This window comes from Taudactylus pleione, unplaced genomic scaffold (genome assembly GCF_031769625.1).
Source record: "Taudactylus pleione unplaced genomic scaffold, aTauple2 ptg000242l, whole genome shotgun sequence".
NCBI classification, from domain to species: domain Eukaryota; kingdom Metazoa; phylum Chordata; class Amphibia; order Anura; family Myobatrachidae; genus Taudactylus; species Taudactylus pleione.
The window spans coordinates 9,194,542-9,222,290 of record NW_028284644.1 but is presented as its reverse complement, the minus strand read 5'-3'; the positions used below and the strand labels follow the sequence as shown (position 1 = coordinate 9,222,290).

The 27,749-nt window shown below is 47.1% G+C and overlaps 1 protein-coding gene across 3 annotated transcripts in view; it reads left to right on the top strand.

The window, feature by feature from the left end:
• Positions 1-27,749, top strand: part of RBBP5 (RB binding protein 5, histone lysine methyltransferase complex subunit) — a 111,755-nt gene that overhangs the window by 4,114 nt on the left and 79,892 nt on the right. For all 3 annotated transcript variants that reach the window (XM_088479655.1, XM_088479656.1, XM_088479654.1), the window contains exons 2-4: positions 1,210-1,235; positions 1,756-1,928; positions 8,334-8,474. In XM_088479655.1, coding sequence (XP_088335781.1) covers positions 1,210-1,235; positions 1,756-1,928; positions 8,334-8,474 — 340 coding nt within the window. The remainder of the gene's footprint in view (positions 1-1,209; positions 1,236-1,755; positions 1,929-8,333; positions 8,475-27,749) is intronic.

Genomic DNA, 27,749 nt, shown 5'->3' with positions numbered 1-27,749 from the left:
CATACACGGTGAGATTCAAAAGTTGGTCAGATCAGTTGTACGATTTCCCTTAAATTCTTCCCTTCAGATACAGGACGATTTGTATTTAAAATGCAACTATTTCACATAAGACCATATGATTTGATCAATCACATCACATAATGGCCCTCATTCAGGCCCGGTCGCAAGCGCTCGCAACTGGGTCGATGTTTAGGTCCTGCACACGCGCAGAGGCCGCACTGCGCGTGCGCAAGCCCCGGAGCGAGAGAGAAATTCTCTTGCTCCGGAGCTCACTACAAAAGGGGCGGCTGTCGTTGTTGATCAACAGCTCGACCCGTTTTGTAGGCGTGGCGGGGGGGTGGTTGTTTCACAAACCGAGGCGTTAAGGAATGCCTGCCATTTTGTGGGTGGCCGCACTGACATCAGCAGTGCTGTCAGTGGGGAGCTCCCTGCTCGATCAGAGCAGGAAACTCCTTGGGGCTTGCGGTTGCGGAGACCCAACCTTAGGGTCTTGTCGCAAGCCCCGATGGTCGCGATGCTCTTGACCATCGCGACCATCAACCTGGTCGGTCACTAAAGCTGTGGGTGGTAACCCACAGCTTAGCTAGCGACCAGGAGGCCGCACTTGGAAAGTAAAGCGGCTGCCCTCATTCAGAACGAGCGCTCGCTTCTTGAGACCGCCTCTGAATGAGGGCCAATGTGTGTCAGTTCCTACACGATTAGTTGAAATGTCTGCAAAACCATCTGATCTGCAATCCAACTAGACGACTGCGTGGACGCGCATCGGGGTCGCAGCAGACTCAAAATACAAATATTTTCAATTGATTGGTCTGTGCAACCTGTAGAAACTGCCCAAATCGTGTGATCAATCATCCCGTGTATGGCCAGCAAAGGCAAACACTGACCAGTGTACTCCATATTTCAGCATGTCAAATTTATTTATTTTTGTTCCCTTAAATAGTATTTGCACTCGACTGTGATGTAAATGCAATGTGTAGTATTAAATATATGAAATTAAGTTCTGTTATGATATAGAACCTTTACATTATTTCTGTGAATGCTAATAATAAGTTATATACTGAAATTTCTGTTTTAAATTTTGCTAGAAACCTCAGGTTAATGTCTATTTAAGACCTTTACTTATGAAAATATAACTTGTCTACTGCTGTATTAAGATCTATAACCTTTTAATTTATAGTGTCATATTTATATATTATTTTACTTTTTCAGAATCCTTTGGCCAGAACTACCCAGAGGTGAGTGTACATAATGTTCTGTGCATGTTACACATTAATTTGATGGCCCACTGGCGTTAAAGTCTGAGTAACATTTTATTAATGCTAGTAAAAGCATGGGAACCTGTTTGACCATTTGGAGCGTATGTGGCAGCTTTTTTTGAATTCTTGCTACTCAATTTACTAATTTCACAGATGTTATCCTCCAGTGCTTTCCTACCCATCCCTGACCACAAGTGCTAGTTACCACCACATTTTAAATGTGATCACATTTTATATGGTAAATTTTGAGGGGTGTCACAATTTAAATTTGTATTAGTCTTCCCCTGGTTCTGTCTGGATGGTCCATCTATTTCAAGTAAAAAAAAGGGCCAAAGTACCAGTCATAAATGGACTTAGATGCTTGAACTGCTGTTCTGTATGGTGTTTCAGATTTTTTAAAACCCCATTAACTACAAAATTGTAAAATGAGTTCTAATATTGCAGATCGTTGCATATGTGTATCCTAATAATTTTGCTGTTACCCTTTGATCTGTTATAGGAAGCAGATGGCACATTGGATTGCATTAGCATGGCCCTCACCTGCACATTTAATAGGTGGGGGACTCTGCTTGCTGTGGGTTGCAACGATGGCCGCATTGTCATCTGGGATTTCTTAACGAGGGGCATTGCTAAGATTTTAAGTGCACATATTCATCCTGTGTGCTCTCTTTGGTGAGTAATATTTGTTGACTACTGTCAATATAAACTGTCCGTTATGTTTCATTTGTGTTATGAGGTAGTTTTGTTAAGGTCTTAATTTGAGTGATTTTTATTGGTGTGTGTCTCAAGAGCTGTTCAATATGTTCTTTGGTATCTGTGTATTAGGAGTTTCTACTTCAGGGTCCATAGGGGGTCCACAGGGTTGACCTTGGGGTATAGCTGGATCTGGATCCATGGGCACCACGCAGTTAAAGCTTTGCTGCTCCCAGGATGCACTTGGGTCCGTCCTCCTCTATACCCCGCCCCGGCCACAGGCACCTCAGTTTTAGTTGGTGCCCGGCCGGAGTCAGGTCACCCTGCGCAGTGGGGCTGCATAAGCAGCCCCTAAGCTTTATTCTTTATTTAAAAAAAAAAAAAAAAAAAAGAAGATGATTTTATTATTTTATTTTTACTGTCTTCAGAGCGGCAGCATCAGACTGTCCATCTGGACGTCTACGCTGCCGCTCCAACAGCCCCGCTGGCGCTGCGACGCCGGTACTGATCCGGGGATCGCAGCGGGGAAAATGCACGCGGGGAAAATGCAGTCTTCATGCCGCCGGTCTCTGGGGACAGACCGGCGGCGCTAGTAGCGGCGGCGGGCTCCCCCTCTTCAGGAATACCCCGCGTGACCGCTGGCCCCCGGGGTGTAAGTACCGGCGGGGAACCGGCTTCCGGGGTTTAGTACTAGCAGGGGAGGCAGCCTTCCCTGCTTCAGCGCTCCTCCCCTCAGCCCAGCGCGCCTTCTCTCATGTGTGCTGGCGTCGCTGGGCTGTTCTCACTCGGCCACTCCTCCTCAGAGCTCTCCGGCGGCCATCTTCCTCAGGCAGCATCGCAGAGCTCCCAGGCAGGCTTCCAGTGGACCAGTCCCCCTGCGTACCTCTCCCCCTGCAAAGGACAGTGTTCGCAGCGCTATAGCCCTCCCAGACACTGAATCTGGGAGGTTGATTGTAGCGGAAGGTGCAGTGAGTATAACTTCTCTGCATGGTATGTGACTTTTTGCTAGTGCTGCTGTCTGTGCTTATTTTCTACTTACTGTCAGCTTTTTACCTATCCCTTTCCTTCTCCTACGGCCCGCAGGTGCGTGGGGGAGGGGTGTTCTTTCTGTGTACCTGACTTATATAAATCTACGTATTTGTGAGGTCCGTCACATACTGCGGTGTGCTCCTCAGTACCATATTGTGGGCTGTTTGGGTTGCATACTTGGGAGTGCGTGGGTGTTATACGCCTTACCTCGTTTCGGTGAGACACTTTTTTTGCAAAAAAGTTTGTGTCATGTCTGATGAGGGGAATGAGCGCTCCGAGACTCCTGTGTTGTTTTCCTGCCGACGGGGCAGATTTGTCTCAGGACGGTCTGTGCGGGCGGTGCCAGTTGGTACCTGGACCCTCTAAACCCCCGATGGCGCAGGATCCTCCGTGGGCAATGTTTACGCAAGTGCTGGCGTCAATCGCGGACCGACTTGCGGTTCCGACTGCGGCCCCTTCTAGGGCGTTGCCCCAGCCTACCATGCCCCGTTCCCCGGGTGTGACTCGTCTGGTGCAGTCTCCTCCCGGGTCTCAGACTGTGGGTCCTTATGCGGGTTTGCCGGTATACGTGCAAACCCCCACGGTGCCGCAGCAGTCGATGGTACCTTTTCAGGGGTATCCTCAGGCAGTACCCCCGCCTTGGGTGGACGTCGTCTCCAGCTCTGTTCAGAGTCTGGCGGCTTCGTCATCGGCTTTTCAACATATGTTGCACAGTGATTTGCCCCCACGGGCGTCCAAGCGTTCCGTTTCGGCTTCACTGGCGGCTCAGTTCACGGACACGGACGTGTCTTCGGATGACGGGGAGATCCATGAAGACTCTGACTCGGATGCCGGGGCCCAGGAGATGGAGGCTAAGTCTTCCATTAATGTGCCGGCATTGGTTAGGGCGGTGCGGGCCATCCTTCACATTGAGGAGGATGTGCCCGCCCCCAGGTCAAAATACCCAAATTTTAAAAAGGCCAAGGTAGCTTCGACGGTTTTTCCCCTGTCCGATCAATTGACGGATCATATGGCAGGGGCCTGGCAGTTGCCCAGCAAGAGGTTCCAACCGCAGAAGCGGTTGGCTTCGAACTATCCGTTTCCGGAGGCTCATTGCAGGAAGTGGGAAACTCCTCCAGCGGTGGATTCCCACGTTACCCGCTTAATTAAAAGCGCTACGCTGCCTTTGCCGTCGATCTCCTCCCTGAAGGATCCCACGGACAGGAAGGTGGAGACTTGTTTGAAGTCTATCTACTCTCTCTCGGGGGCGGTGGCCCGTCCTTCCATGGCCATCTCTTGGGTGGCTAAGGCCATCGAGAGCTGGGCCAATGCTTTGGAGGATACCTTTCCGGAAGATGCTCCGGAGATCCAGAGAGCGTTGATAGGTCAAATGAGGGATGCGGCTTCCTACATTGGGGAAGCATCGTTAGACGCAAGCCTGCTAACCTCTCGGGTGTCGGCTGCAGCTGTGTCGGCGCGTCGGTCCTTGTGGCTGAGGTCTTGGAGAGCTGACGCTGACTCTAAAAAGGGACTGGAGGCCTTACCTTTTAATGGGGAGTTGCTTTTTGGTCCAGACTTGGACAAAATTGTGGACACTCTGGCTAAGTCTAAATCAGCCTTCCTCCCTTCGGCTTCTGCTCCTACCAAGGTACGCAGCTCTGCTTTTCGGTCCTTTCGGGTTCAGGGCAAGGCAAAAGGTCAGTCCTTCCCGAGGCAGTCGACGACCAAGGCCGCTTCTAAGCCCAAGAAGCAGCCCTGGAGTGCCAGCCGCCCTTCTTCCAAGCAGGAAGATAAACCTTCTGCCTGATGGGACGGGCCTCCCTCTGGGGGACCCCAGAGTGGGAGGCCGACTTCTTCTATTTGCCCAGTGCTGGCACAATACCACCACGGATGCCTGGGTTTGAGAAGTGGTCTCCCAGGGGTACGCCCTGTCTTTTCGGCACAGACCGCCCCACCAGTTTTTCTGCACGAGTCCTTCTCAGGATACGACCAAGTCTTTACAGATTCAGGAAGCTATAGAGTCCTTGCTGACAGCAAGGGTCATTGTTCCCGTTCCTCAATTACGAGGGACGGGGTTCTATTCTTCTCTGTTTCTGGTGCGGAAACCCAATGGTTCTCATCGCCCTATCCTCAACTTGAAGTCTCTGAACAAATTCCTCAGAGTTCCCAAGTTCAGGATGGAAACGTTACGTTCCATCATTCTGGCGATGGAACCGGGAGATTACATGGTGTCCCTGGATATCCAGGATGCCTACCTCCATGTTCCGATAGCACCTTCGCACCAGCGGTATTTGAGGTTCGCTATCCTTCAACACCATTACCAGTTCCTGGCGCTACCCTTTGGTCTCTCCACGGCACCGAGGGTGTTCACGAAGATTATGGCAGTCATGGCCACACATCTTCGGAACCAGAATGTACGGCTACTACCGTATCTGGACGACCTCCTGTTGCTGGCGAGTTCCCCGGAGGTACTGCTTCATCATCTCCACTTGACGGTCGCTTGCCTGCAAGCGCACGGGTGGCTGATAAATTGGAAAAAGTCCTCCCTGATTCCATCTCAGCGGATGGTTCATTTGGGAGCCCTGCTGGATTCTGGGCAGCAAAGGATCTTCCTGACCCCGGAGAAGGTCTCCTCCCTCCAGCTGAGGATACACAGTTGCCTGAGCAGTTGCCGCCTGTCGGTCCATTCGGCTATGAGGGTTTTGGGCTCCATGGTGTCAACATTCGACATGGTGGAATTTGCCCAGTTCCATTCCCGGCCTCTGCAGGGGCTGATTCTATCGGAATGGAACGGGTTACCTCACCGGATCCGCTCCCAGTTGCTGGTGTTGTCCCCGGAGGTTCGGCAGTCTTTGGCTTGGTGGCTTCAGACAGCTCATCTGGTCGAGGGGCATCCCTTTTGGATCCCGGACTGGGTCCTCACGACGGATGCCAGTCTTCGGGGTTGGGGGGCAGTGACCGGCTCGTTGTCACTTCAGGGTCGTTGGTCTGCGGAAGAAGCTCTTCTTCCCATCAACATTCTGGAACTGCGGGCGGTTTACCGGGCCCTGCAGTCGTCCGGTCCCGCTCTTTACGGACGGGCGGTTCAGGTGCAGTCCGACAACGCCACCACGGTGGCGTATATCAACCACCAAGGAGGAACTCGCAGTCGGGCAGCAATGTCGGAGGTGTCTCGCATCCTTGCTTGGGCGGAATGTCACATTCCAGCGATCTCGGCAGTCTTCATTCCCGGAGTCCTCAATTGGGAGGCGGACTTCCTCAGCCGTCACGACGTGCATCCCGGGGAATGGTCGCTTCACCCAGAGGTGTTTCAGCTACTCGTGGACAGGTGGGGGCTGCCGGAGCTGGATTTGATGGCCTCCCGTCACAATCACAAGTTGCCCGTTTACGGGTCAAGGACAAGAGACGCAGGCGCCAGTCTGGTAGATGCGCTGTCGGTGAAATGGACGTTTCACCTGGCGTATCTGTTTCCTCCGATATCCTTACTTCCTCGGGTTCTGCAGAAATTCAAGCAGGACGGCGGAACGCACGTGCTGGTTGCTCCGGCGTGGCCCAGACGTCCTTGGTACTCCGATCTGAGGTGTCTCTCCATCGACGCTCCGTACCTTCTTCCTCAGCGTCGGGCCCTGCCTTTACCCGGATCTGGGTCGGCTGTCTTTGACGGCGTGGCTCTTGAGACAGCCGTCTTGAGGTCTAGGGGTTTCTCCAGTTCAGTCATTGGTACCATGCTTAGGGCACGCAAGCCTGCCTCCGCACGGATTTACCACAGGGTGTGGCGCACTTACTTTCAGTGGTGCGAATCCAGAAACTATGATCCTCAGGTGTTCCGGGTTTCCAGAATCTTGGAGTTCCTTCAATCAGGTTTGGACCTCGGCTTACGCCTGGCCTCTCTGAAGGTTCATGTGTCTGCTTTGTCCGTGTGGTTTCAGCGACGGATTGCTACACTACCGGATGTTCACACCTTTTTCCAGGGTGTTCTCAGGATACAGCCTCCCTTCGTGCCTCCTGTGGCTCCTTGGGACTTGGCGGTGGTGCTACGGGTCTTGCAGGGTCATCCTTTTGAGCCTCTTGAGGTGGTGGACCTCAAGTGGCTGACATTCAAGACCGTTTTTCTCCTAGCAATTGCTTCTGCCAGGAGGGTGTCAGAGTTGGGGGCGCTTTCCTGTCGCCCTCCTTTTCTGATTTTTCATCAGGACAGAGCGGTGCTCCGCACTCGTCCTGAGTTTTTGCCCAAAGTGGTCTCGAAGTACATTAATCAGGAACTTGTTGTGCCGGCTTTTCAGTCGCCTGATCTTTCAGCTGGTGAGGCTTCCTTAGATGTAGTCCGGGCACTTAGAATCTATGTGGATCGGACTGCTTCGGTTAGGAAGTCGGATTCTTTGTTTGTCCTCTTCGGTTTTCACAAGAGGGGTTGGCCTGCCAACAAGCAAACGTTAGCCCGTTGGCTTCGTTACGTTATTTGTGAGGCTTATGCACAGGAGGGTTTACCTGTGCCAGCCTCTGTTAAGGCTCATTCCACTCGTTCTGTGGGTCCCTCTTGGGCTGCTAGACGTGGCGCCTCCGCTGTTCAGCTGTGTAAGGCGGCCACTTGGTCTTCAATTCAAACGTTTTTGAGGTTCTATACGTTTGACACCTTCGCCTCTCAGGATGCATCCTTCGTGCGCCGGGTACTCCTTTCAGCACAGGAGCGTCCCCGCCCTTAGTTGAACTGCTTTGGGACATCCCCAAGGTCAACCCTGTGGACCCCCTATGGACCCTGAAGTAGAAAACACGAGATATGGTAAGAACTTACCTTTGTTATCTCTGTTTCTACGAAGTCCATAGGGTCCACAGGGCGCACCTGGCTTCAAATGGGCTGTGTGGCTGGTCACCGGTTTTCCGTCTCCCATTTCTGTGAGTATGGTTTCTTGTGTGTTCCAGTCTTCCTTCTCTCTGTTTAGTCTCCTCCTCCGGCCTTAGCTGCTTACCAACTGAGGTGCCTGTGGCCGGGGCAGGGTATAGAGGAGGACGGACCCAAGTGCATCCTGGGAGCAGCAAAGCTTTAACTGCGTGGTGCCCATGGATCCAGATCCAGCTATACCCCAAGGTCAACCCTGTGGACCCTATGGACTTCGTAGAAACAGAGATAACAAAGGTAAGTTCTTACCATATCTCTTGTTTTTCAGCACTGTCTGAAGGAATGCTATCATCCGCAAAGGATATTGGGAGAAAAGACAGAAATAGATAAACAGCTATGCTGTTTATATCACATTGGCCACTTAAAGGTCCTTGTATCTGCTGAGTATCAGCTTTGCTGTTCTGATATTTTTTATCTCTGGGCCGCTGCACGGTTTTCCTTAAACTAAATGTATCCTGTGTTTGCGGTTTACCTTATAGCTGGAGTAGAGATGGACATAAGCTTGTGAGCGCTTCTACAGATAATATTGTGTCTTTGTGGGATGTTCTGTCTGGGGACTGCGACCAGCGTTTTCGATTTCCTTCTCCTATTCTAAAAGTTCAGTTCCACCCCCGTGATCAGTAAGTAATATATTTATTTTTCTAAATCATTTTGAGTGTGAGCCCATGCATTATTTTGCAGGTCTATAAGACCTTAAAATGTTTTTTTAAAAACAAAATGTGATCTCTGTGCAAAAGACAGAATTGTAACTTACACTGTTTATATTGGAGACTGATGATGTACAGTGCATCCGGAAAGTATTCACAGCACTTCACTTTTTCCACATTTTGTTATGTTACAGCCTTATTCCAAAATGGAATAAATTCATTCTTGTCCTCAAAATTCTACACACAATACCCCATAATGACAATGTGTAAAAAGTTTTTTTTGAGATTTTTGCAAATTTAATGGGGAAAAAAAAAAAAAATCACATATAAATAAGTACTCACAGCTTTTCTCAATATTTTGTTGATGCACCTTTGGCAGCAATTAAAGCCTGAAGTCTTTCTGAATATGATGCCACAAGCTTGGCACATCTATCTTTGGGAAGTTTTGCCCATTCCTCTTTGCAGCACCTCTCAAGCTCCATCAGGTTGGATGGGAATTGTCGGTGCACAGCCATTTTCAGATCTCTCCAGAGATGTTCAATTGGATTCAAGTCTGGGCCGCTCAAGGACATTCACAGAGATGTCATGAAGCCACTCCTTTGATATCTTGGCTGTGTGTTTAGGGTCGTTATACTGCTTAAAGATGAACCGTCACCCCAGTCTAAGGTCAAGAGCACTCTGGAGCAGGGTTTCATCCAGGATGTCTCTGTACATTGCTGCATTCATCTTTCCCTCTATCCTGACTAGTCTCCCAGTTCCTGCTGCTGAAAAACATCCCCACAGCATGATGCTGCCACCACCATGCTTCACTGTAGGGATGGTATTGGCCTGGTGATGAGCGGTGCCTGGTTTCCTCCAAACATAATGCCTGGCATTGACCCCAAAGAGTTCAATCTTTTGTTTCTCATGGTCTGAGAGTCCTTCAGGTGCATTTTGGCAAACTTCAGGTGGGTTGCCATGTGCTTTTTACTAAGGAGTGGCTTCCGTCTGGCCAGTCTACCATACATATCTGATTGGTGGATTGCTGCAGAGATGGTTGTCCTTCTGGAAGGTTCTCCTCTCTCCACAGAGGAATGCTGTAGCTCTGACAGATTGACCATCGGGTTCTTGGTCACCTCCCTGACTAGGGCCCTTCTCCCCCGATCGCTCAGTTTAGACGGCCGGCCAACTCTAGGAAGTGTCCTGGTGGTTCCGAACTTCTTCCATTTACTAATGATTTAGACCACTGTGCTCATTCGGACCTTCAAAGCAGCAGATATTTTTTTGTACCCTTCCCCAGATTTGTGCCTCGAGACAATCCTGTCTCGGAGGTCTACAGACAATTCCTTGGACTTCATGCTTGGTTTGTGCTCTAACATGCACTGTCAAGTTTGGGACCTTATATAGACAGGTGTATGCCATTCAAAATCCTGTCCAAACAATTGAATTTACCACAGGTAGACTCCAATTAAGCTGTAGGAACATCTCAAGGATGATCAGTGGAAACAGGATGCACCTGAGCTCGATTTTGAGCTGCATGGCAAAGGCTGTGAATACTTATGTACATGTGATTTCTTAGTGGTTTTTTTTTTGTTTTCGTTTTTTTTATTATATTTGCAAAAATCTCAAAAAAACTTTTTATTCGTTGTCATTATGGGGTATTGTGTGTAGAATTTTGAGGACAAAAATTAATTTATTCCATTTTGCAATAAGGCTGTAACATAACAAAATGTGGAAAAAGTGAAGCGCTATGAATACTTTCCGGATGCACTGTAAATCATGATTGACGAGTCTTTTCAGAAAGGTTTTAAATTCAGTGTATTTTTTAGAAACCAAAAGCGGCAGACTGTCATCACCAATAATTCCCGCCATTACAATCGTTAAAACATACTCCTGAAGGTACATATAGGACCTCTTTCTCCTGTGTCTTTGAGTGACATCCCAACATGAGCAATCATAGATAGATAGATATATATATATATATATGTGTGTGTGTGTGTATATATATATATATATATATATATATATATCTATAGCAAGAAAAACTGCGGCACTCCGGCAGTGGATATATATGTATGAAGAAAAGTATTTATTGGTGAGTGTAATTCACTGCTCCGTTTTCTTCTCCAATATCCATTGGTACTAAAGCAAGCCACTGGTGGGAAGGGAGGGCCTATATGCTGCATACAAATCATCTCTTAAAGGAACAATTACCTCTCAAACTGGAGTCAGTAGAGGATAGAACATCCAGCTAATTATGACCTGAAAAGGTTGTGTGTATGTGTATATGTGTGTGTGTGTGTATATATATATATATATATATATATATATATATATATAACAGCGGCACTCACAGGACTCTGATAAGGAAGACTCACGACACAGCAGGTCAAAGTTCAACGTTTCAGTCTGGCGACTTTTATCAAGAACTGAGAACAAAAGATACAGTGCATACCTTTATACCAAGTGACATCCCATAGTGATCCTGTGTAGCGCTGACCACGCCGATGATGACGTCATCAGGGCGGGACAAAGCGCTAACACACTGACGTAGCCGCACTGAGCGTGGTTGCCGTGGTGAGTAACCAGGGCAACCCGCTGAGTTGATACAAACATAGATATACAGCCACGGCATGCTGCACTCCCCACCGCTTCAACGCTGGTTGGAGAGAGAGCATGCGGCTCATGCTGACATGTTGCAGCGATGTTACACTGCCCAATAAGAACAGGCAGTAAAACAGTGCAATTGGCGGCATACATGTGAGAAACCAACAATAAACGATAAACAGAGTGGCAAAGTGATACATGTGTATAACTAGACCAAGAATTCCCCACAGCATAACAAGGTACAATAAATACATGAACTAAAGACATATGACATTGTGTGACGTGGTAAATAGTAATCATAAATATGAGCACGATCATGGACAACATCTCAAGGTACAAAACCTTCGGCCCTCAATCAAGATATATACATATATGTAGACAGTGAGCTCATAAAGTACGACAGATATGTTAACCACTGCATAGCCATACTAATTCTAAATGTCCATGACACAAAGTGAGAAAAGGGTTCTGGCTATATTCATGAATAATGAATCATGTAAGCAAGTAGAGACAATGAACCAATAAGATGAATTGAATAAATTGATGAAACACTGTATAGCTATTACTGGTCATGGCAAACCAAAATGCATGGTGAAGAGTGGTTCTGGCTATAGCAAACAAGATGTGACACATGAGAATGAGATAAGGAGTGACCGTAATCACAGCAGAATAGCAAATTAGACCGTAACCGGATCTATAACATAGTTGTAATCAGAGGTGAGATTGTTCAAGAATCGCTCCATAATGCTCAAATAAACATGTCCAGCAAACTGTTGAGATCCATCAACCGTGTAGATACATAGAAACTGTAGACAAGAAAAGCCGACAAACGCGAAAGGACAAGAATCTGTTAGGATAATTCCATGATACAGCACCTGGTCTTCCTAGGTGGTCTCCCACTCAAGTACTGGTCTGGCCTACACTGCTTAGCTTCAAAGATCAGACAGTATAAGGCGTATCCAGTGTAGTATGGCTGTAGCGAAGGAGAAAACGTATCCAAGTATGGTAGTCCTGCGTATGCCGACAACCGAGACAACAATGTAATAATACACAGTAGATGGATCCAAAACAAATGTGGATCACGGCATAATAATGAGAACAACAATGCCAGGATGATACAGCAATGCATTCTGTCCAAGAACCCTAGTGAAAAGAAGATAGATAGATAGATATATATATCTATCTCCAGGTAATTGGTTATTCAATCAAATAAGGGCACTCACCATTGGAAAGCTCAGTTAAGATATTTTAATCACAAGGAAGTCATCATAATCTGTCGGTTTCGTCCCCGAAGGGTCTTTATCAAGACCAGTACAAAGAAGATGTCAGCACAGCAAGCAGACAGCGGCATGAATCACCAATTACCTGGATATAATTTGGAAACCCCAACGGATTTAGAAAAATAAGAAGTGATGTACTGCTGACGTTTCAAGACCCTTTTCATCAGGGTGTACAACTACGCCTCCAATGGAAACATAGGAGTGCTGGGCACATGAAGTGTTAATAATATGCTAAAAGGAGCCAGCACATCCATATGAAAAACATTCAAAACTGTATGCAATTTAAGTGCAAAAAAGCATCGGTGCATCCATAAATAAAGTGCATATTTACATGTCAGGGCATGAGGAGACTCAGTAAATATCGTAACAAACAAATGCATATTAGCAAAGCTTGCCATATTATATACTCATACAGAGTAGCAGAGTCACGAATCCCCCTTAAGTGCATAATGCATGACAGAAGCCGTTTGGGGTTATCCAAACACCTTCTTCATGAGCATAATACCCATTGCCCCCACAACTAGCTAAAAACCTGCACGCCATTCACCACAAACAAACTCATCTGCAGCATGAAAGGAAACCGGAAATGATGTCCCTCATCATAACCAGTCATCCGGCGTCATGAGGACCGTAAACGGAATCGGTATGCATTTGGCCAGCTGTTCGATTCCCGGCAGCGCCTGGCCGACAGATGAGCAGAGCCCGATAGTGCTGGAAAGCCCGAACGTCCCTAAGGTAAGTATAAACTAACCTAACACCCTAACCCTCCTTAGGGGTGCCTAACCCTAATCCACCCCTTCCCCGCTGCCTAAACCTAAGTCCCCCAGGGGGGTGCCTAACCCTAAGTCCCCCCCGGGTGCCCTAAACCTAACCCTTCCTTTCCCCCCCCGCGGCTGTCCGCTCGCGGCGCCCGGCATCCCTTCAATCGGGGTGCCGAGCGCCGGTCTCCTGGCGTCTGGGAATTGTCAGGCGTCTACATCTAGACGCCCGGCATTTCACCCTCGCCATGACAGTCGGGAAGCCGGCTGCCGTTATTAAGGCAGCCGGTTTCCCGATTGCTTCCGGCTGTATGTTTACGGGGTATACAAAGTCCTAAATAATGGCCATAATAACAAGATGATTGTCAAGGAAACCGTATATGTAAAAGGACACGGAGAAATCAACCACATTAAGATACACCTATTATGGTGACATAGCGGTCTTCATACAATACCATAGTACCAGGCAATTGGTGGCAGCGTCCATAGCAGTGCAAATGCTGAGGGCATTCATATGACAGGCCTACAGGAAATAACTGACAAACACATTAAATACAAAAATACCCAAATAAACAGAGAGGAGACCATACATACAGGCAGAATAATTGAAATACAATATTGCTTAAATATCACCACAAAATAAACACACCAAAACAACTCCAATGAAAGGGATTTATGGAAAAATATTCCAGAAAAATATTATTCTTAGTGAAACCACCATCAGATATAATCTAATATTACAAAAAGAAACTAATAGACAATGCCTCAATTAGGACATTTGGAGCCACTGTGTTCAAACGATTAATCCAATGACTCTCCCTTTGGAGAGGCATCTTATCCAATCCCTGCCTCTTCTAAGCAGAGGAATATGGTCAATAGGTAAAAAGCGAAACTCTCTGAGTGTGTTTACACAGCGCAAAGTGTGCACTTTATTTATGGATGCACTGATGCTTTTTTTTGCACTTAAATTGGATAACATTTTAGGTGTATTTCAAATGGATGTGCTGGCACTTTTTGTTATATATAAACCTGATGCTTTCCATATCTACCCAAGAGATTCACTCTAGTAAGCTGTGCCCTGAGTAGCTCTGGTACCTCTTCTTTTTATTTGTTACTTTTTTTTACTTTTCTTGTAAATGGCTGATTACTTTTCTTATCCGTTTGAAAATAGTCTGTCACAAGGTGTATATTCTTTCCCAGATCCCATAGGAAGCTCAAACAATTGTTCGGTATTCCTAAATACACTACACGTTTTGGCTGATTCCGACGCATCGAAACAACAAATCGTCAATATCGTGCTGTGTGTATGCACTACATCTTGTAGTGCGCGCTCCCATGAGGTCGTCAGCCGAATCGCCTGATCTATTGTACATGCAGGAAGATCAGGCAATGCAGCTCACGATCCCATGCAGCACTCTGCGGCGGGGGCCGGCATATCTGGCACAGGATAGCCCATTGTGTACGGACCACCCGATATGTCGGCGCTGGGTTCGTGAGATTGCATCGAGGGGTACACAATCGTTTAGTGTGTACCCAGCTTAAGACTTTTTGTCCTGGATACATGTATAGTTATTTCATTCACCAACTCTAGAAAATGTGATATATTCTCATTTTCATTCACCAGTTGTGGATAAAAAGCTGACAGTGCAATCTCTTGTTTTAAAGTGATATTGCGCTCTCTTCCAAAGAGAAGTGGAATGGTTCTCATGACCACTTTATCTTCAAATATATTCAAAGTGGGTCATTGTCCCGTAGTACTAGCAACTGTCTAACTTTCTCTGCAGCGCTAATTTGCACTATGAATAATAAGTGTCATCCACCTCAAAGAAACTTCAGGCATTGGTTTAAATGGAGAATCCATAAGAACTAACCAAATTGATATCCCAAGGAGCTACAAAATATTTAATGGTGGGACAAAGTTTTTTTTTTTTTTTTTTTTAACTGCTTGGAAGAAACAAATAATACTTCTGATGCCAAGCTTGTTCCAAAAATGTATGCTTACATCTTAATTGTGAAAGTGGCAGGTTCCTTACTGAGTCCAACCTGTAAATAAAAAAAAAAAAAATGAAGGATTTGAGGAATGGGATGTTTAATTGTTTTTACAGATGTGTCCACATACATCTTACCTCCGTGTTCTACAAGTTGCGTTAAACATAAACTCATGAGACCCGTCTTATTCGCACAACCAATCAAATAGAATGCACAAGCAACATCTGCTGTTTAAAAGTATATGCGGCATGCCTATATTCTGTGTGTGACTGCGGCTGTATCTACATGCAAAATACTACGTTAGAGTGTCAGCTGATGTGACTGTAACATAGTATTTCACATGTAGATGCACCTGCACTTTGCACACAGAATATAGGCATGTTGCATATCATTCTAATCCGCAGGCACTGCTTTTGCAGGGTTGGGTATGAAATCCCGGCGGCTGAATAGCCCTAAAACTCCCGGGGTGAGGTGATGCCTAACACTATGTCCCCAGGGGGGGTGCCTAACCTCCCCTGGTGGTGCCTAACTCACCCCGGGGGGGTGCCTAACCCGACTAGCGGCTTTCTGTTGGTAACCCGCTGAGGGGCGAGCAGAAATTTGCACTAGTTAGTGCCTCGGGGCTAGTCGCATCATGCCCGGCACTTAAGCTGGTAGTTTACCATTGACTAAGCATCTCCTGGCATAAGTGCCAGGTGCAATGTAGTCAATTGAATAGTTCCGGACACTTAACCTGGGAGCCTCATTGTTGTATTTCCTTTAATTTGCATCCTTTAAATTTCTTGAAGTATAAGACTTGTTTTTGCACAAGTCAATGCCTTTTGGACAATGCTTAATTTCCTTAGCAGGTACTGTCTATCTTTTAGTCCACATGAATCCAAATTAAGTGCTGTAGGTACTGAGGTAATGACAATACCAGATTTCAGTGTAATGTCTGTAAATTATTTTTTTCAAGGAAGTTAATGGTCCACCATCTTCGTGAGGAAGGGCAGTAGTACTAGACATGCTTGTCACAGAAGCATCTGCTTTAGTAACAATACACCCATTTTACGATTTCCTAATGGTTTCATATGTTGCAATCTTTTATGAGACTGATGTTATTCCAATTGTCTCCACACTTCAGATTACACTTTTATCCAGTAGATACTGTAAGAAGGAAATACATTTGCGATTGGGCTCCTCAATATGGATTTTTGTTTTGGTACTACTGTAGGGGGTAAATTTACTAAAGTGAGAGTTTTTAGAAGAGATGTTGACCATAGCAACCAATCAGATTCTAGCTATTATCTTCTAGACGGTGCTAGTTAAATGTTAAGTAGAATCTGATTGGTTGCTATTAGGGGTGTGCACCGGCCACTTTTCGTGTTTTGGATCTGGATCTTTCTTCGTGTTTTGGATTTGGATTGGTTTTGCCAAAACCACCCTTCCGTGTTTTGGGTCCTGGGTTTTGTGTTTTGGATCTGTATTTAAAAAAAAAAAAATGAATAAAAACAGCTAAAATCACAGAATGTGTTGGTTTTTCTGCTCCTATGCTATTATTAACCTCAATAACCTTAATTTCCACTCATTTCCAGTCTATTCTGAACACCTCACAATAATGTTTTTATGTCCAAAAGGCTATGCTAAGCGACACCAGTGGGCGGCACAAACACGTGGCCCATCTAGGAGTGGCACTGCAGTGGCAGACAGGATGGCAGTTTGAAAAACTAGGCCCCAAACAGTACATAATGCAAAGTAAAAAAGAGGTGCAAGATGGAATTGTCCTTGGGCCCTCCCACCCAGCCTTATGTTGTATAAACAGGACATGCACACTTTAACAAACCAATCATTTCAGCGCCAGGGTCTGCCACACGACTGTGGCTGAAATGATTGGTTCGTTTGGGCCCCCACAAAACAAGCTGGCAATTAATCTGTCCCTGCACAAACTGGCTCTACGGAGGCAAGATGTTCATCCTCATGTTAACTCGTCCCCGCTGGAATCCACCACCACAGGTCCCTCTGTACGTTCTGGAGGCTGGTCTCCCTGGAAGAGTTGATAATTCATTTTTATGTACATCATCTTCTCCACATTTTGTGGAAGCAACCTCCTACACCTTTTGCTGACAAGGCTCCCGGCTGCACTAAACACTCTTTCGGAGTACACACTGGAGGGGGAGCAACTCAGGTAAAATAGAGCCAGTTTGTACAGGGGCCTCCAAATTGCCTCTTTTTCCTGCCAGTACATGTACAGACTGTCTGACATGCCTACTTGGATGCTGTCACCGATGTAATCCTTTAACAGACAGACGCACGCTTGTCGCTGCTGCTTTGAGGATGCAGGTGCAGCTACTGCGCATACATTTCACACACAAACACAGAAAAAAAGAAGATTATTTTATTTTGGTTGGAGCGCACTTTGGGGGTTACACCACCCTTTAACAGACAGACGCACGCTTGTCGCTGCTGCTTTGAGGATGCAGGTGGAATCTAGATGGGATTTGGAACCGGGGACACACTACCTCCATCAATTGTCTAAATCCCACTGCACTAATGGCAGATACCGGACGCACGTCTAACACCAACATAGCAGTCAAGGCCTCAGTTATACGTTTTGCTTCAGGATGACTGCTGTCGTACTTCATCCTCCTCGCTAGGGACTGTTGGAGGGTCAATTGTTTAGTAAAAGTAGTGGTGTTCCTACTTCCTCTCTGGGATGATGAACAACTCCCAGCAGCAGCAACAGCACTAGGAGGAAGTGGTTCTTGATCTTTCCCTATTTTATTTTTATCGGAGAAAGTTTGGTCCTCCATTTATGTTGTATTGATATATACGTGCGGCTAAGGCGCACACAAACACAGAAAATAATTTTTTATTTTTGTTGGACACTATTGCACTTTGTGGGTTACACCACCCTTTAAGAAATGAGCCAGCCGGCCCTTTACTTATGGCGCTGCTCCTTTGTTGATGCACGTGCAGCCACAGTGCACACAATTCACAAACACAGAAAATATATATATATTTTTTTGGAGTGCCCTTTGGGGGTTACAGCACCCTTTAACGGACAAGCCAGCCGGCCCTTTACTTATGACACAGGAGCACGCTTGGCACTACTTTGTTGATGCACGTGCGGCTACTGTGTACACAATTCACAAAAAAAATATTTATTTTTTTTGCACTTGGGGGGGAGCACCCCTGATGGACAGAGCACCCCCTGGACAACACTACAGCACCCCTTTAGGACTGGGACACTGCACAGGACTTTGGAGTGGACGCAGCCCCTATGGACAACTGACTGCACAACACAGTCCAGCCAGCCAGCCCCTATGGACTTTGGAGGAGTGGACACAGCCCCTATGGACAACAGCAGCACAACACTGCACTACACAGCCCAGCCAGCCCTAACTCCCACCATCCCTCTTCACTGTCCACAGCCAAGTGAGAAAATGGCGCCGATGCGGGTACCTTATATAGGATCCAAAACCTGCGAGACCCGGAAGGCGGGATGATGACGATTTGCCTCGATTTCAGATCCGAGTCAGGCGGGAAAAGTCGAGCCTGACTCTGATCGGCCTCGGATCGGGGGGGCTCGGATTTCAGAAATCCGAACCCGCTCACCCCTAGTTGCTATTGGCAACATCACTTCTAAAACTCACTTCTAAAAATTCTCACTTTAATAGTTACTCCTAGGGGTAAATTTACTAAACTTAAAAACTTAAGTATACATTTATTAAGATGTACACATTATGCAATTACAGTTTTCCTCAGTTTCCCCAAATTCTGCACTAGAAATATCAATATTTCGATTAGGACACGTGAATTACATAGATTTTGTGGCTGGCTGATTTTAGGCTTGCATTTCACCTAGTTATAATCAGCCACAGAACCAGTGTAATTACATATGTGTCCTCCTTTTAAAGGTATCAATCATTTGGTAATCCTACTTGGGACATACATTTTCATATTTTCTTTGGTTGCACAAACTTAAATGGGATTGTGTCCTTTCCCAGCAGAATCATCATAATTAAGCTGGACTTGTTTAGTGGACTACAATTTGCAACTCCTTTCATAACCATTCAATATTTGCTATGTTTTAAGAGCAATTTCCGCATCCCTGGAACATATGGATGCGTTCCAGAGAAGCGGAAGCTGTAGTATTTTTACATATATTTACTTGATATCAAAAGCCATTGAGAGTTGGGCAGAGGCGCTAGAAGAAACCTTTCCCTCTGATGCTTCGAGGGAACAGCTGTCCTACATTAGAGATGCCTCCTATTTGGGTGAAGCAGCTATGGATATGGCTCTCCTGGCCTCCAGGATATATGCCACTTTGGTAGTATCCCGCCGTATTGTTTGACTTCGCTCATGGAAGGCAGATTCGGACTCTAAAAAGGCATTAGAGTCTTTGCCTTATTCTGGGGATATCCTGTTTGGCCCAGAATTAGACATGCCCTCTGCATATAATGCGAAGCCTCGGATGTCTTCCCTTTTGGTCCTTTCATCCTCAAGGAAAGTTAAAGGTCTGTCATTTCCAAGGCATCAACTAAGGCCTCCAAGCTTAGGACCAAACAGACCTGGGCTTCTAGACGTCCGCCTACCAAATCTGAGGACAAGCCTTCAGCCTGACAGGAAGGGCCTCTCCCTGGGGGCTCCAAGGGTGGGAGGCCGACTTCTTCAATTCGCCCAGTTCTGGCATCAGGCACATCAGACACCTGGGTAAGAGAAGTGGCCACCGACGGATATGCCCTCTCCTTCCTGAGGCAACCCCCCAGCAGTTCTTTTGCACGGGACCTTCACTGGATTCAAGCAAGGCACTGCTGCCATTCAGTCCTTACTGCTCTCAGGAGTAATAATTTCGGTCACTTCACAGCAAGGGAAGGGCTGTTATTCTACCCTTTTCTTGGTTCAGAAGCCCAACGGGTTTCGTCGGCCTATCCTCAACCTCCAAGTCTCTGAACAAGTTTATCAGAGTGCCCAGTTTTCGTATGGAAACCCTACACTCTATTGTCCTGGCTATGGAGCCTTGGGACTTTATGGTGTCTCTGGACATTCAGGGCGCTTACCTACATATACCTATAGCGCCTTCTCATCAACAATATCTTCGGGTTGCTATACTACAGCAACATTACCAATTTCAGGCTCTGCCTTTTGGCCTTTCAACGGCTCCTCTGGTCTTTACCAAGATCATGGCAGTTATGGCGGCCTATCTTCATCGTCAAGGGATCAGACTGCTCCCATACTTAGATGATCTACTGCTGTTGGCCAGCTCCCCAGAAATTCTTCACCGCCATCTACAGGTAACCATTGCCTTGCTGCAAACGCACTGTTGGCCGATCAACTGGAAAAAGTCTTCCTTGACACCTTCTCAAAGAATGGTACATCTGGGGGCAGTCCTGGACTCTCAGGTTCAGAGAATCTTCCTAACAGCAGACAAAATCTCGGTATTACAAAACCGGGTGTGCAGACTACTACACAGTCACCGAATGTCAATTTACTTTGCAATGCAGAAACTGGCATCCATGGTGTCCACGTTCAACATGGTGGAGTTCGCTCAGTTTCACTCCAGGCCCCTACAACACCTGATCCTCTCCAGGAGGAATGGTCATTCCCATCTGCTCACATCCCAGACGATGGGACTCTCCCCGGATGTTTGCATGTCCGTAGCCTGGTGTGTACAGATGCCCCACTTAGACAAGGGACGCCCCCTTTGGAACCCGGACTGGGCACTCCTCACCATGGATGCAAGCCTCCGCGGGTGGGGCACAGTGACCGACCAGCACTACTTCCAAGGCCGCTGGACTCCAGCCGAGGCAGTCTTACCAATCAACGTCCAAGAACTCCGAGCCATCTACTGAGCTCTCATTCTGGCTCAGGATATCTTCAGGGCAGGCCAGTACAAGTACAGTCCGACAAAGCCACGGCAGTGGCCTACCTCAGTCACCAAGGAGGCACTCGAAGTTGGACAGCAATGGCAGAAGTGTCCTGCTTTCTCACATGGGCCGAACGCATCTACTCAGTGTTCATCCCAGGAATTATCAATTGGAAAGCGGATTTCCTCAGCCGTCATAACGTGCATGATTGGTCTCTACTCTACATCCAGAAATCTTTCTGGACAAATGGGGTCTACCGAATGTGGACCTCATAGCCTCAAGATACAACCACAAACTTTAAGTTTAAAGAGCCAGGACAAGGGATCTCAACGCGGCCTTCATGGACGCATTATCTGCTAGGTGGACCTTCCATTTGGCTTACTTCTTCCCTCCAATATCCCTTTTTCCTCGGGTTCTTCGGAAGTTCAGACATGAAGGGGCAAAGTCCTGTTGGTAGCTTCGGTAGACGCCATTGGTACTCCGATCTTCAAAGTCTCTCCATAGATGTTCCTCTTCGACCAGACCTGTTGCCTCAGGGTCCCTGTTTACATCCGGACCTGGCCCATATGTCTTTACCGGCTTGGCTCTTGAGACATCCCTCCTAAGGGCTAAGGAATTTTCTAGTTCTTGGGTCCAGTCCATGCTCAGAGCACGTAAACTGGCTTCAGCCGGAATTTATCACCGAATATGGCATACATATTTCCAGTGGTGTGCTCCTAGAAACCATGACCCTCAAGTTTTTAAGGTTTCTAGAATACTTGCCTTCCTTCAGGCTGAATTAGATCTTGCACTCGGCCTAACATCTCTGAAGGTGCACGTCTCCTCTCTGTCCATCTAGTTCCAGCTCAAAATTGCTTCTCTACAGGATGTTCACACCTTCCTACAAGGTGTTCTACTTATACAACCTCCCTTTTTCCCTCCTGTGGCTCCGTGGGATTTGGCAGTGGTTCTCCACGCACTTCATGAACCTCCATACTGAACCCCTGGAATCAGTGAATGTCAAATGGCCCACTGCGAAGACTCAGTTTCTTCTGGCTATAGCATCTGCCTGTAGGGTTTCGGACTTAGAGGCGCCTTCATGATTTCAATCTTTCATCAGGACAGGGCTGTTCTTAAAACGCCCCTGGGCTTCCTTCCCAAGGTGGTTTCTTGTTTCCACCTTAATAAGGAAATTGTGGTCCCGGCCTTTCAATTCTCAGACCTCTCGGCTGGTGAGGCTTCGTTGGATGTGGTCCCTGCTCTGAAGATCTATGTGGACTTTACTAGTGCCATCAGGAAATCAGACTCCCTCTTCATCTTATATGGCTTCCATAAGAGGGTATGGCCGGCTAACAAACAGACTCTGGCCGGGGGGCGTGACTTAGCCAGCAGACTGGACAGACGTTGCTTTTTGCAGCTTCTGCCTCACCTGTCCTCCACAGTGAAAGACTGCCCTATAACCAGTCGATCTGACCCCCCTTCAGGGACCCCTGAATTCCCGGGCCAATCTAGCTCCACTTCCTGGGCTCTGAAGTGGATTTGGACCTCTGCCCCGCTTGAGGCCTACCGCTTCCGCTGAAGCTGCGGCCTTGAGTTTGGGCTATCCGCGGACAGTTGGCTGCTCTCCCGTCGCGGCCGCTGGTCTCTGCTGCCTGCCGGGATGTGCCAATACCTCTCCCTGTGGAGATCCTCAGGATAAGGACTCCCCTACTGTCTCTCCCTGGCCCCTGGAGGCGGCTCTAAAAGGAACTGTGCTCCTGTCGCGGCCGCTGGTCTCTGCTGCCTGTTGGGACGTGCCAATACCTCTCACTGTGGAGATCCTCCGGATAAGGACTCCCCTACTGTCTCTCCTCTGGACCCCTGAAAGCTTCTCTCTCTAAGGTGCCGCAAATCGCGGAGGTCCGCCATTTTGGCCCTCAATATACAGCCCCCACTGCAACTTGCCAAATCCCTGCCATTTAACTCTCACCTCAGGTGTGGGTGAGTTTTTTTTTTTTTCAAGGTGGATGCTCACCTCTGTGGCCACTCTGAGTAAACCAGCAACAAGCCCTTTCTTCATAATCCTGTGAAGAATATTGCAGACTCATCTGTTTGACACCCTCCTTCGCCTCTGACAGCAATAAGCAAGAGACTCTTGTAGCTACTTCTGTAGCCTCTACTGCTTAATCCCCTTTATAGCTTCACTCTATATTTTACAAGTAGTTAATTTGTGCTAGAACAAGCAGTTATAATTTTTTCAACATTACAGAGTTTGTTTTACGGTTCAGTAATCCTGGAACTCCCCCCTGTGGTCATAGCTTCATATTGCAGGACATAGTCATTGGATTTGTTTTTCTTGTTCTCTTATTTTTTTTTTTTATTGCCAAAACCTTTGACCTACACTCATGTACTGGTTACTCACAACCACAATTAGTATCCCTACTATGCTACCCCTAAACTTGGTTTCACTCGACCATAATGGCTGCATACATTTTGGCCTCTGGGGGTTGGTGCTAGACTGCCTCATTTCTCTCTAACACTACTACATACGCATCCTGCCCATCTTTTACCTACATTTGCTAATTCCTACATGTCATGGGCAAGACCGGGAAATCTGCTCATAAGAAAGACTCTTCTCATCCTAGAACAGAGTACTCCCAACCAAACCTACGTCCTTTCCTTTTGCCGACTCCTTCTAAACAAGATTCTCCCCGTTTGTTTAGTTTCCTCTCCAGATCCATCGAATCCTCCTAGCCCTTTGTCAATGGAAACCCCAGCTCCTCAATCATCTGTGAAGTCAGGAAACGACATACAAGAACTCCTGGCATACGTTAAGACTCTGCCAACAAAAAAGGATATCCAAAATACTCTCAGACAGGAACTGGCCTCTGTTAAACAGGATCTCTCGTTACTTTCAGACCGCCTCACATCCCTAGAAGATGGTCGGGATCACACGGCTGCTACTCTGTCTAAGCTGACATATATAGTATCTCAACAGTCTACGGAATTAGTCTCTCTTAAAACTAGGATGGAGGACTTGGATAATCGTGGCCAAAGAAACAACATGCGCGTAAGGGGCCTACCCGAAGATGTTCCCCCTTCTAGCTTGATCGACGCTTTGCCAAGTATCTCGTTGAAGATTTTTGTTAATGATCCAAATGACAAGCTACAATTCCACCGAGCCCATAGGGCACTGCGACCTCGTGGCTCCCCCTCCGATCATCCAAGAGATGTAATCTGCCGACTACACTATTTTTCTCAAAAAGAGAAAATAATGTGGAAAGTTGGGCAACTGGATGGAATAGATTTTAACGGCGGTCATTCATCTTTATCAAGACTTATCATGGCATACTCTGCAGCAATGCCGAGCCCTGTGCCCGCTGACTGGCATTTACGCAATTCATCAATTAAAGTACAGATGGGGTTTCCCTTTACATTTGCAAGTGACTTTCTCGGGCAAAACACACTCACTCTACAATTCATCTGATCTACCCTCCTTCTGCTCTTCTCTGGGCATCCCGAAGATTTAGACTCCTGACTGGAAAGAACCTCTAGCACAATGGGACTTGTCCTCAACTTCTTCCCGCCCTTCCTCCTGGCAGACGGTCTGAAATCCCCGACGTCGACTCAGGTCTTCCCCAGCTCACTCAGAAACAGATGTTACTTGATTGTCTCTATCTTTCCCTTCTAGGATGATGTTCATTCTATTGATCTACTATATACTTAACATTACTATTGTTGCATTTTCCCATTATGTAAAGATGGCTAGTCCTACTTTGTATTGATGTCTTTATCTAGATTTTATGTTATGCTATATGTTTGAGGTTCAAGTTGATGCCACCCTCCGTGATGTATAATACTACTGAGAACTCTGATCATAACTTTCGTTCCATGATCTTAGTCGTGGGTTTTTCATTGTTTCTCGTATATTTTGTTACTATTTGTACTTTTCCGTTTCTCTTTCCCCTTTCCCTTCCAGGGCTTATGATTGCTTCCACTCCTCTGCTCTCCCTGATGTCTCTACCTACTAAACTTCTAATCTCCTCCATAAATGCCTGTGGACTCAATTCATCCGAAAAACGATCTAAACTTTTACTCTACTTATGTGCAAACAGGGTAGATGTAGCACTGGTCCAGGAGACCTATTTTAAACTATCCGCACTATCCCAGTCTCTGCGTGATGAGCATTATCCTTTTTTCTTCTATAATAATAGCCCCGATGGGAAATCTAAAGGGGTTGCAATCCTTTTCTCACAGAAACTACCCATCTTGTAACCATAGGTGGACTGATTCCAGGTAGACTCCTCTTGCTTACATGCCACATATATAACCAGGACTTCACATTCATTAATATATATTCCCCAACCAAGGCCAATATAACTTCCTTCGATCTGCCTCAGACTTGATCCCTTAATTAAAGGTATGATACTTTTGGGCGGACATCTCAACTGGACGTTGGACCCCCTACTAGCGCTTGCTCTGAATGAGGGCGGCCGCTTGCCTTTTCAAGTGCGGCCTCCTTGTCGCTAGCTAAGCTGTGAGTTACCACCCACAGCTTTAGCGACTGACCAGGTTGATGGTCGCGATGGTCAAGACCATCGGGGCTTGCGACGAGACCCTAAGGTTGGGTCTCCGCAACCGCAAGCCCCAGGGAGCTTCCTGCTCTGATCGAACAGGAAGCTCCCCACTGACATCACTGCTGATGTCAGTGAGGCCGCCCACAAAACGGCAGGCGTTCCTTAAGGAACGCCTCCGTTTGTGAGACCACCACCCCGCCTACAAAACGGGTCGAGCTGTCGATCACCATCGACAGCCGCCCCTTTTGTAGTGAGCTCCGGAGCGAGAAAATTTCTCTCTCGCTCCGGGACTTGCGCAGTGCGGCAGCTGCGGGTGCGCAGGGCCTAAACATCGACCCGGTTGCGAGCGCTCAGCGCTTGCGACCGGGTCTGAATGAGGTCCATTGTTCCATAATTACCAATTGGCAGACTCCTGGAGGACTTTATATCCCACAGGCTGCAACTATTCCTCCTACTTCCATCCACACAACACTTATTCTCGCTTAGACTATCTATTCCTCAGTCATAGACACCTACACATGCTCGCTGAAATTGACATTGACAATAACCTGGTCGGATCACGGTCCAGTCTCCCTGACTGACTCTCACACATCTTTCCTCTAAGCAGTGGACATGGCGACTTAATGAATCCCTTCTTCAAGACGCATACTGTAAAGCTGAACTTGATACGGCTCTGTCTGACTACATTGCCCATAATGTTACCCCAGAAATTTCCCCAATTTCAGTTTGGGAGGCGCTCAAATGCGTCATCCGAGGCAAGCTTATTAAATTAGGCTCATATATTAAAAAACAAAAATATGCACAGATTGCGGTCATGTTACAACAGATTAAGGCCCTGATTCAGAGCCGGACGCTCTGACCAGAGCGCTCGCTCTGAATCAGGGCCCACCTCCATTAATATGGAGCGTCCTCCTGGACGCTCGTATAGCTGTGGGTCACCACCCACAGCATATACGAGCGTGCAGGATGATGGTCGCGATGGTCTTGACCATCGCGACCATCGAAACTGTGAGCAACAGTCTGCGGTTGAGGTTTTCAACCGCAAGGCCAGGAGTGATTTTGGCTCTATCAGAGCCAAAATCACTCCCACTGACATCACTAGTGATGTCAGTGGGGCCGGCTTCAGACGGTAGGCGTTCCCTTGGGAACGCCTCCGTCTGGCAGGCATGCCCACCAAAGGGGGCGTGCTGTCAGTCAACATCGACAGCACGCCCCCTTTGATGAGACACTCCGAGCGAAGGAAAGTCCTTCGCTCGTCGCGTCTCGCACATGCGCACGACGGAGCTCCCTCCGTCGTGCGCATGCGCAGTGCAGACCATCGACCCACTTGCGAGCGGACAGCCGCTCGCGAGTGGATCTGAATGAGGGCCTAAGTCACTAGAGGCATCTCATAAGATGACCATGTCTAAAGATGACTACCATAAGCTTTTGGAAACCCACAATGCTCTTAGTAAAATACTTTAGAATAACATCCAATCGTCTTTAAAAAAGTGTACAATTCTCTTTTACCAATGGGGGAACAAGCCGGGAAAACTTTTGGCTAGAGCGCTGAGAGACTAGCGAGCATCTGTATTCATACACACACTTAGGGATATTCAGGGAACACACCATGTTGAGACCTCTAAACTTGCTTCCAACACTATTACTCCACCCTCTATAACCTGCCTGACCTTAATCCTGTCTCGTCTAATCCCCTTACTTCACAACTTGTTCTAGATTATCTCGCCTCTATTTCCTTCTCTACTATCTCCCCTTCAGATAAACTCGCTTTGGAAAGTCCGTTTTCCATGCAAGAATTGAAGCTAGCTATAGCTTCTTCGCTTGCGGGCAAAAGCCCTGGACTTGACTGCCTAATTATACAAGATTTTTCAAGACAAACTAGCCCCTGTGATGTTAAACGCTTTTAATAACATCACAGCGGAATCTCGATTCTCTAAGCCATAGGTTCCCAAACGTGGTCCTCAAGGCTCCCCAACAGTTGAGGTTAAGCACAGGTGGTTAAATCAAATTGACTGAAGTACTAATTAAATCACCTGTGCTCAACCATGAATATCTCTAAAACCTGAACTGTTGGGGAGCCTTGAGGACAGTAATTGGGAACCTCTGCTCTAAGCGGTTCCTGGAAGCACACATTTCAGTCATTACCAAAACAGGTAAGCCCAAGCTACAGACCCATCTCGTTATTGAACGTGGACCTTAAATTATATGCCAAATTAATAGCCAATAGGCTAAATCCCCTCCTTCCTCAGTTGAT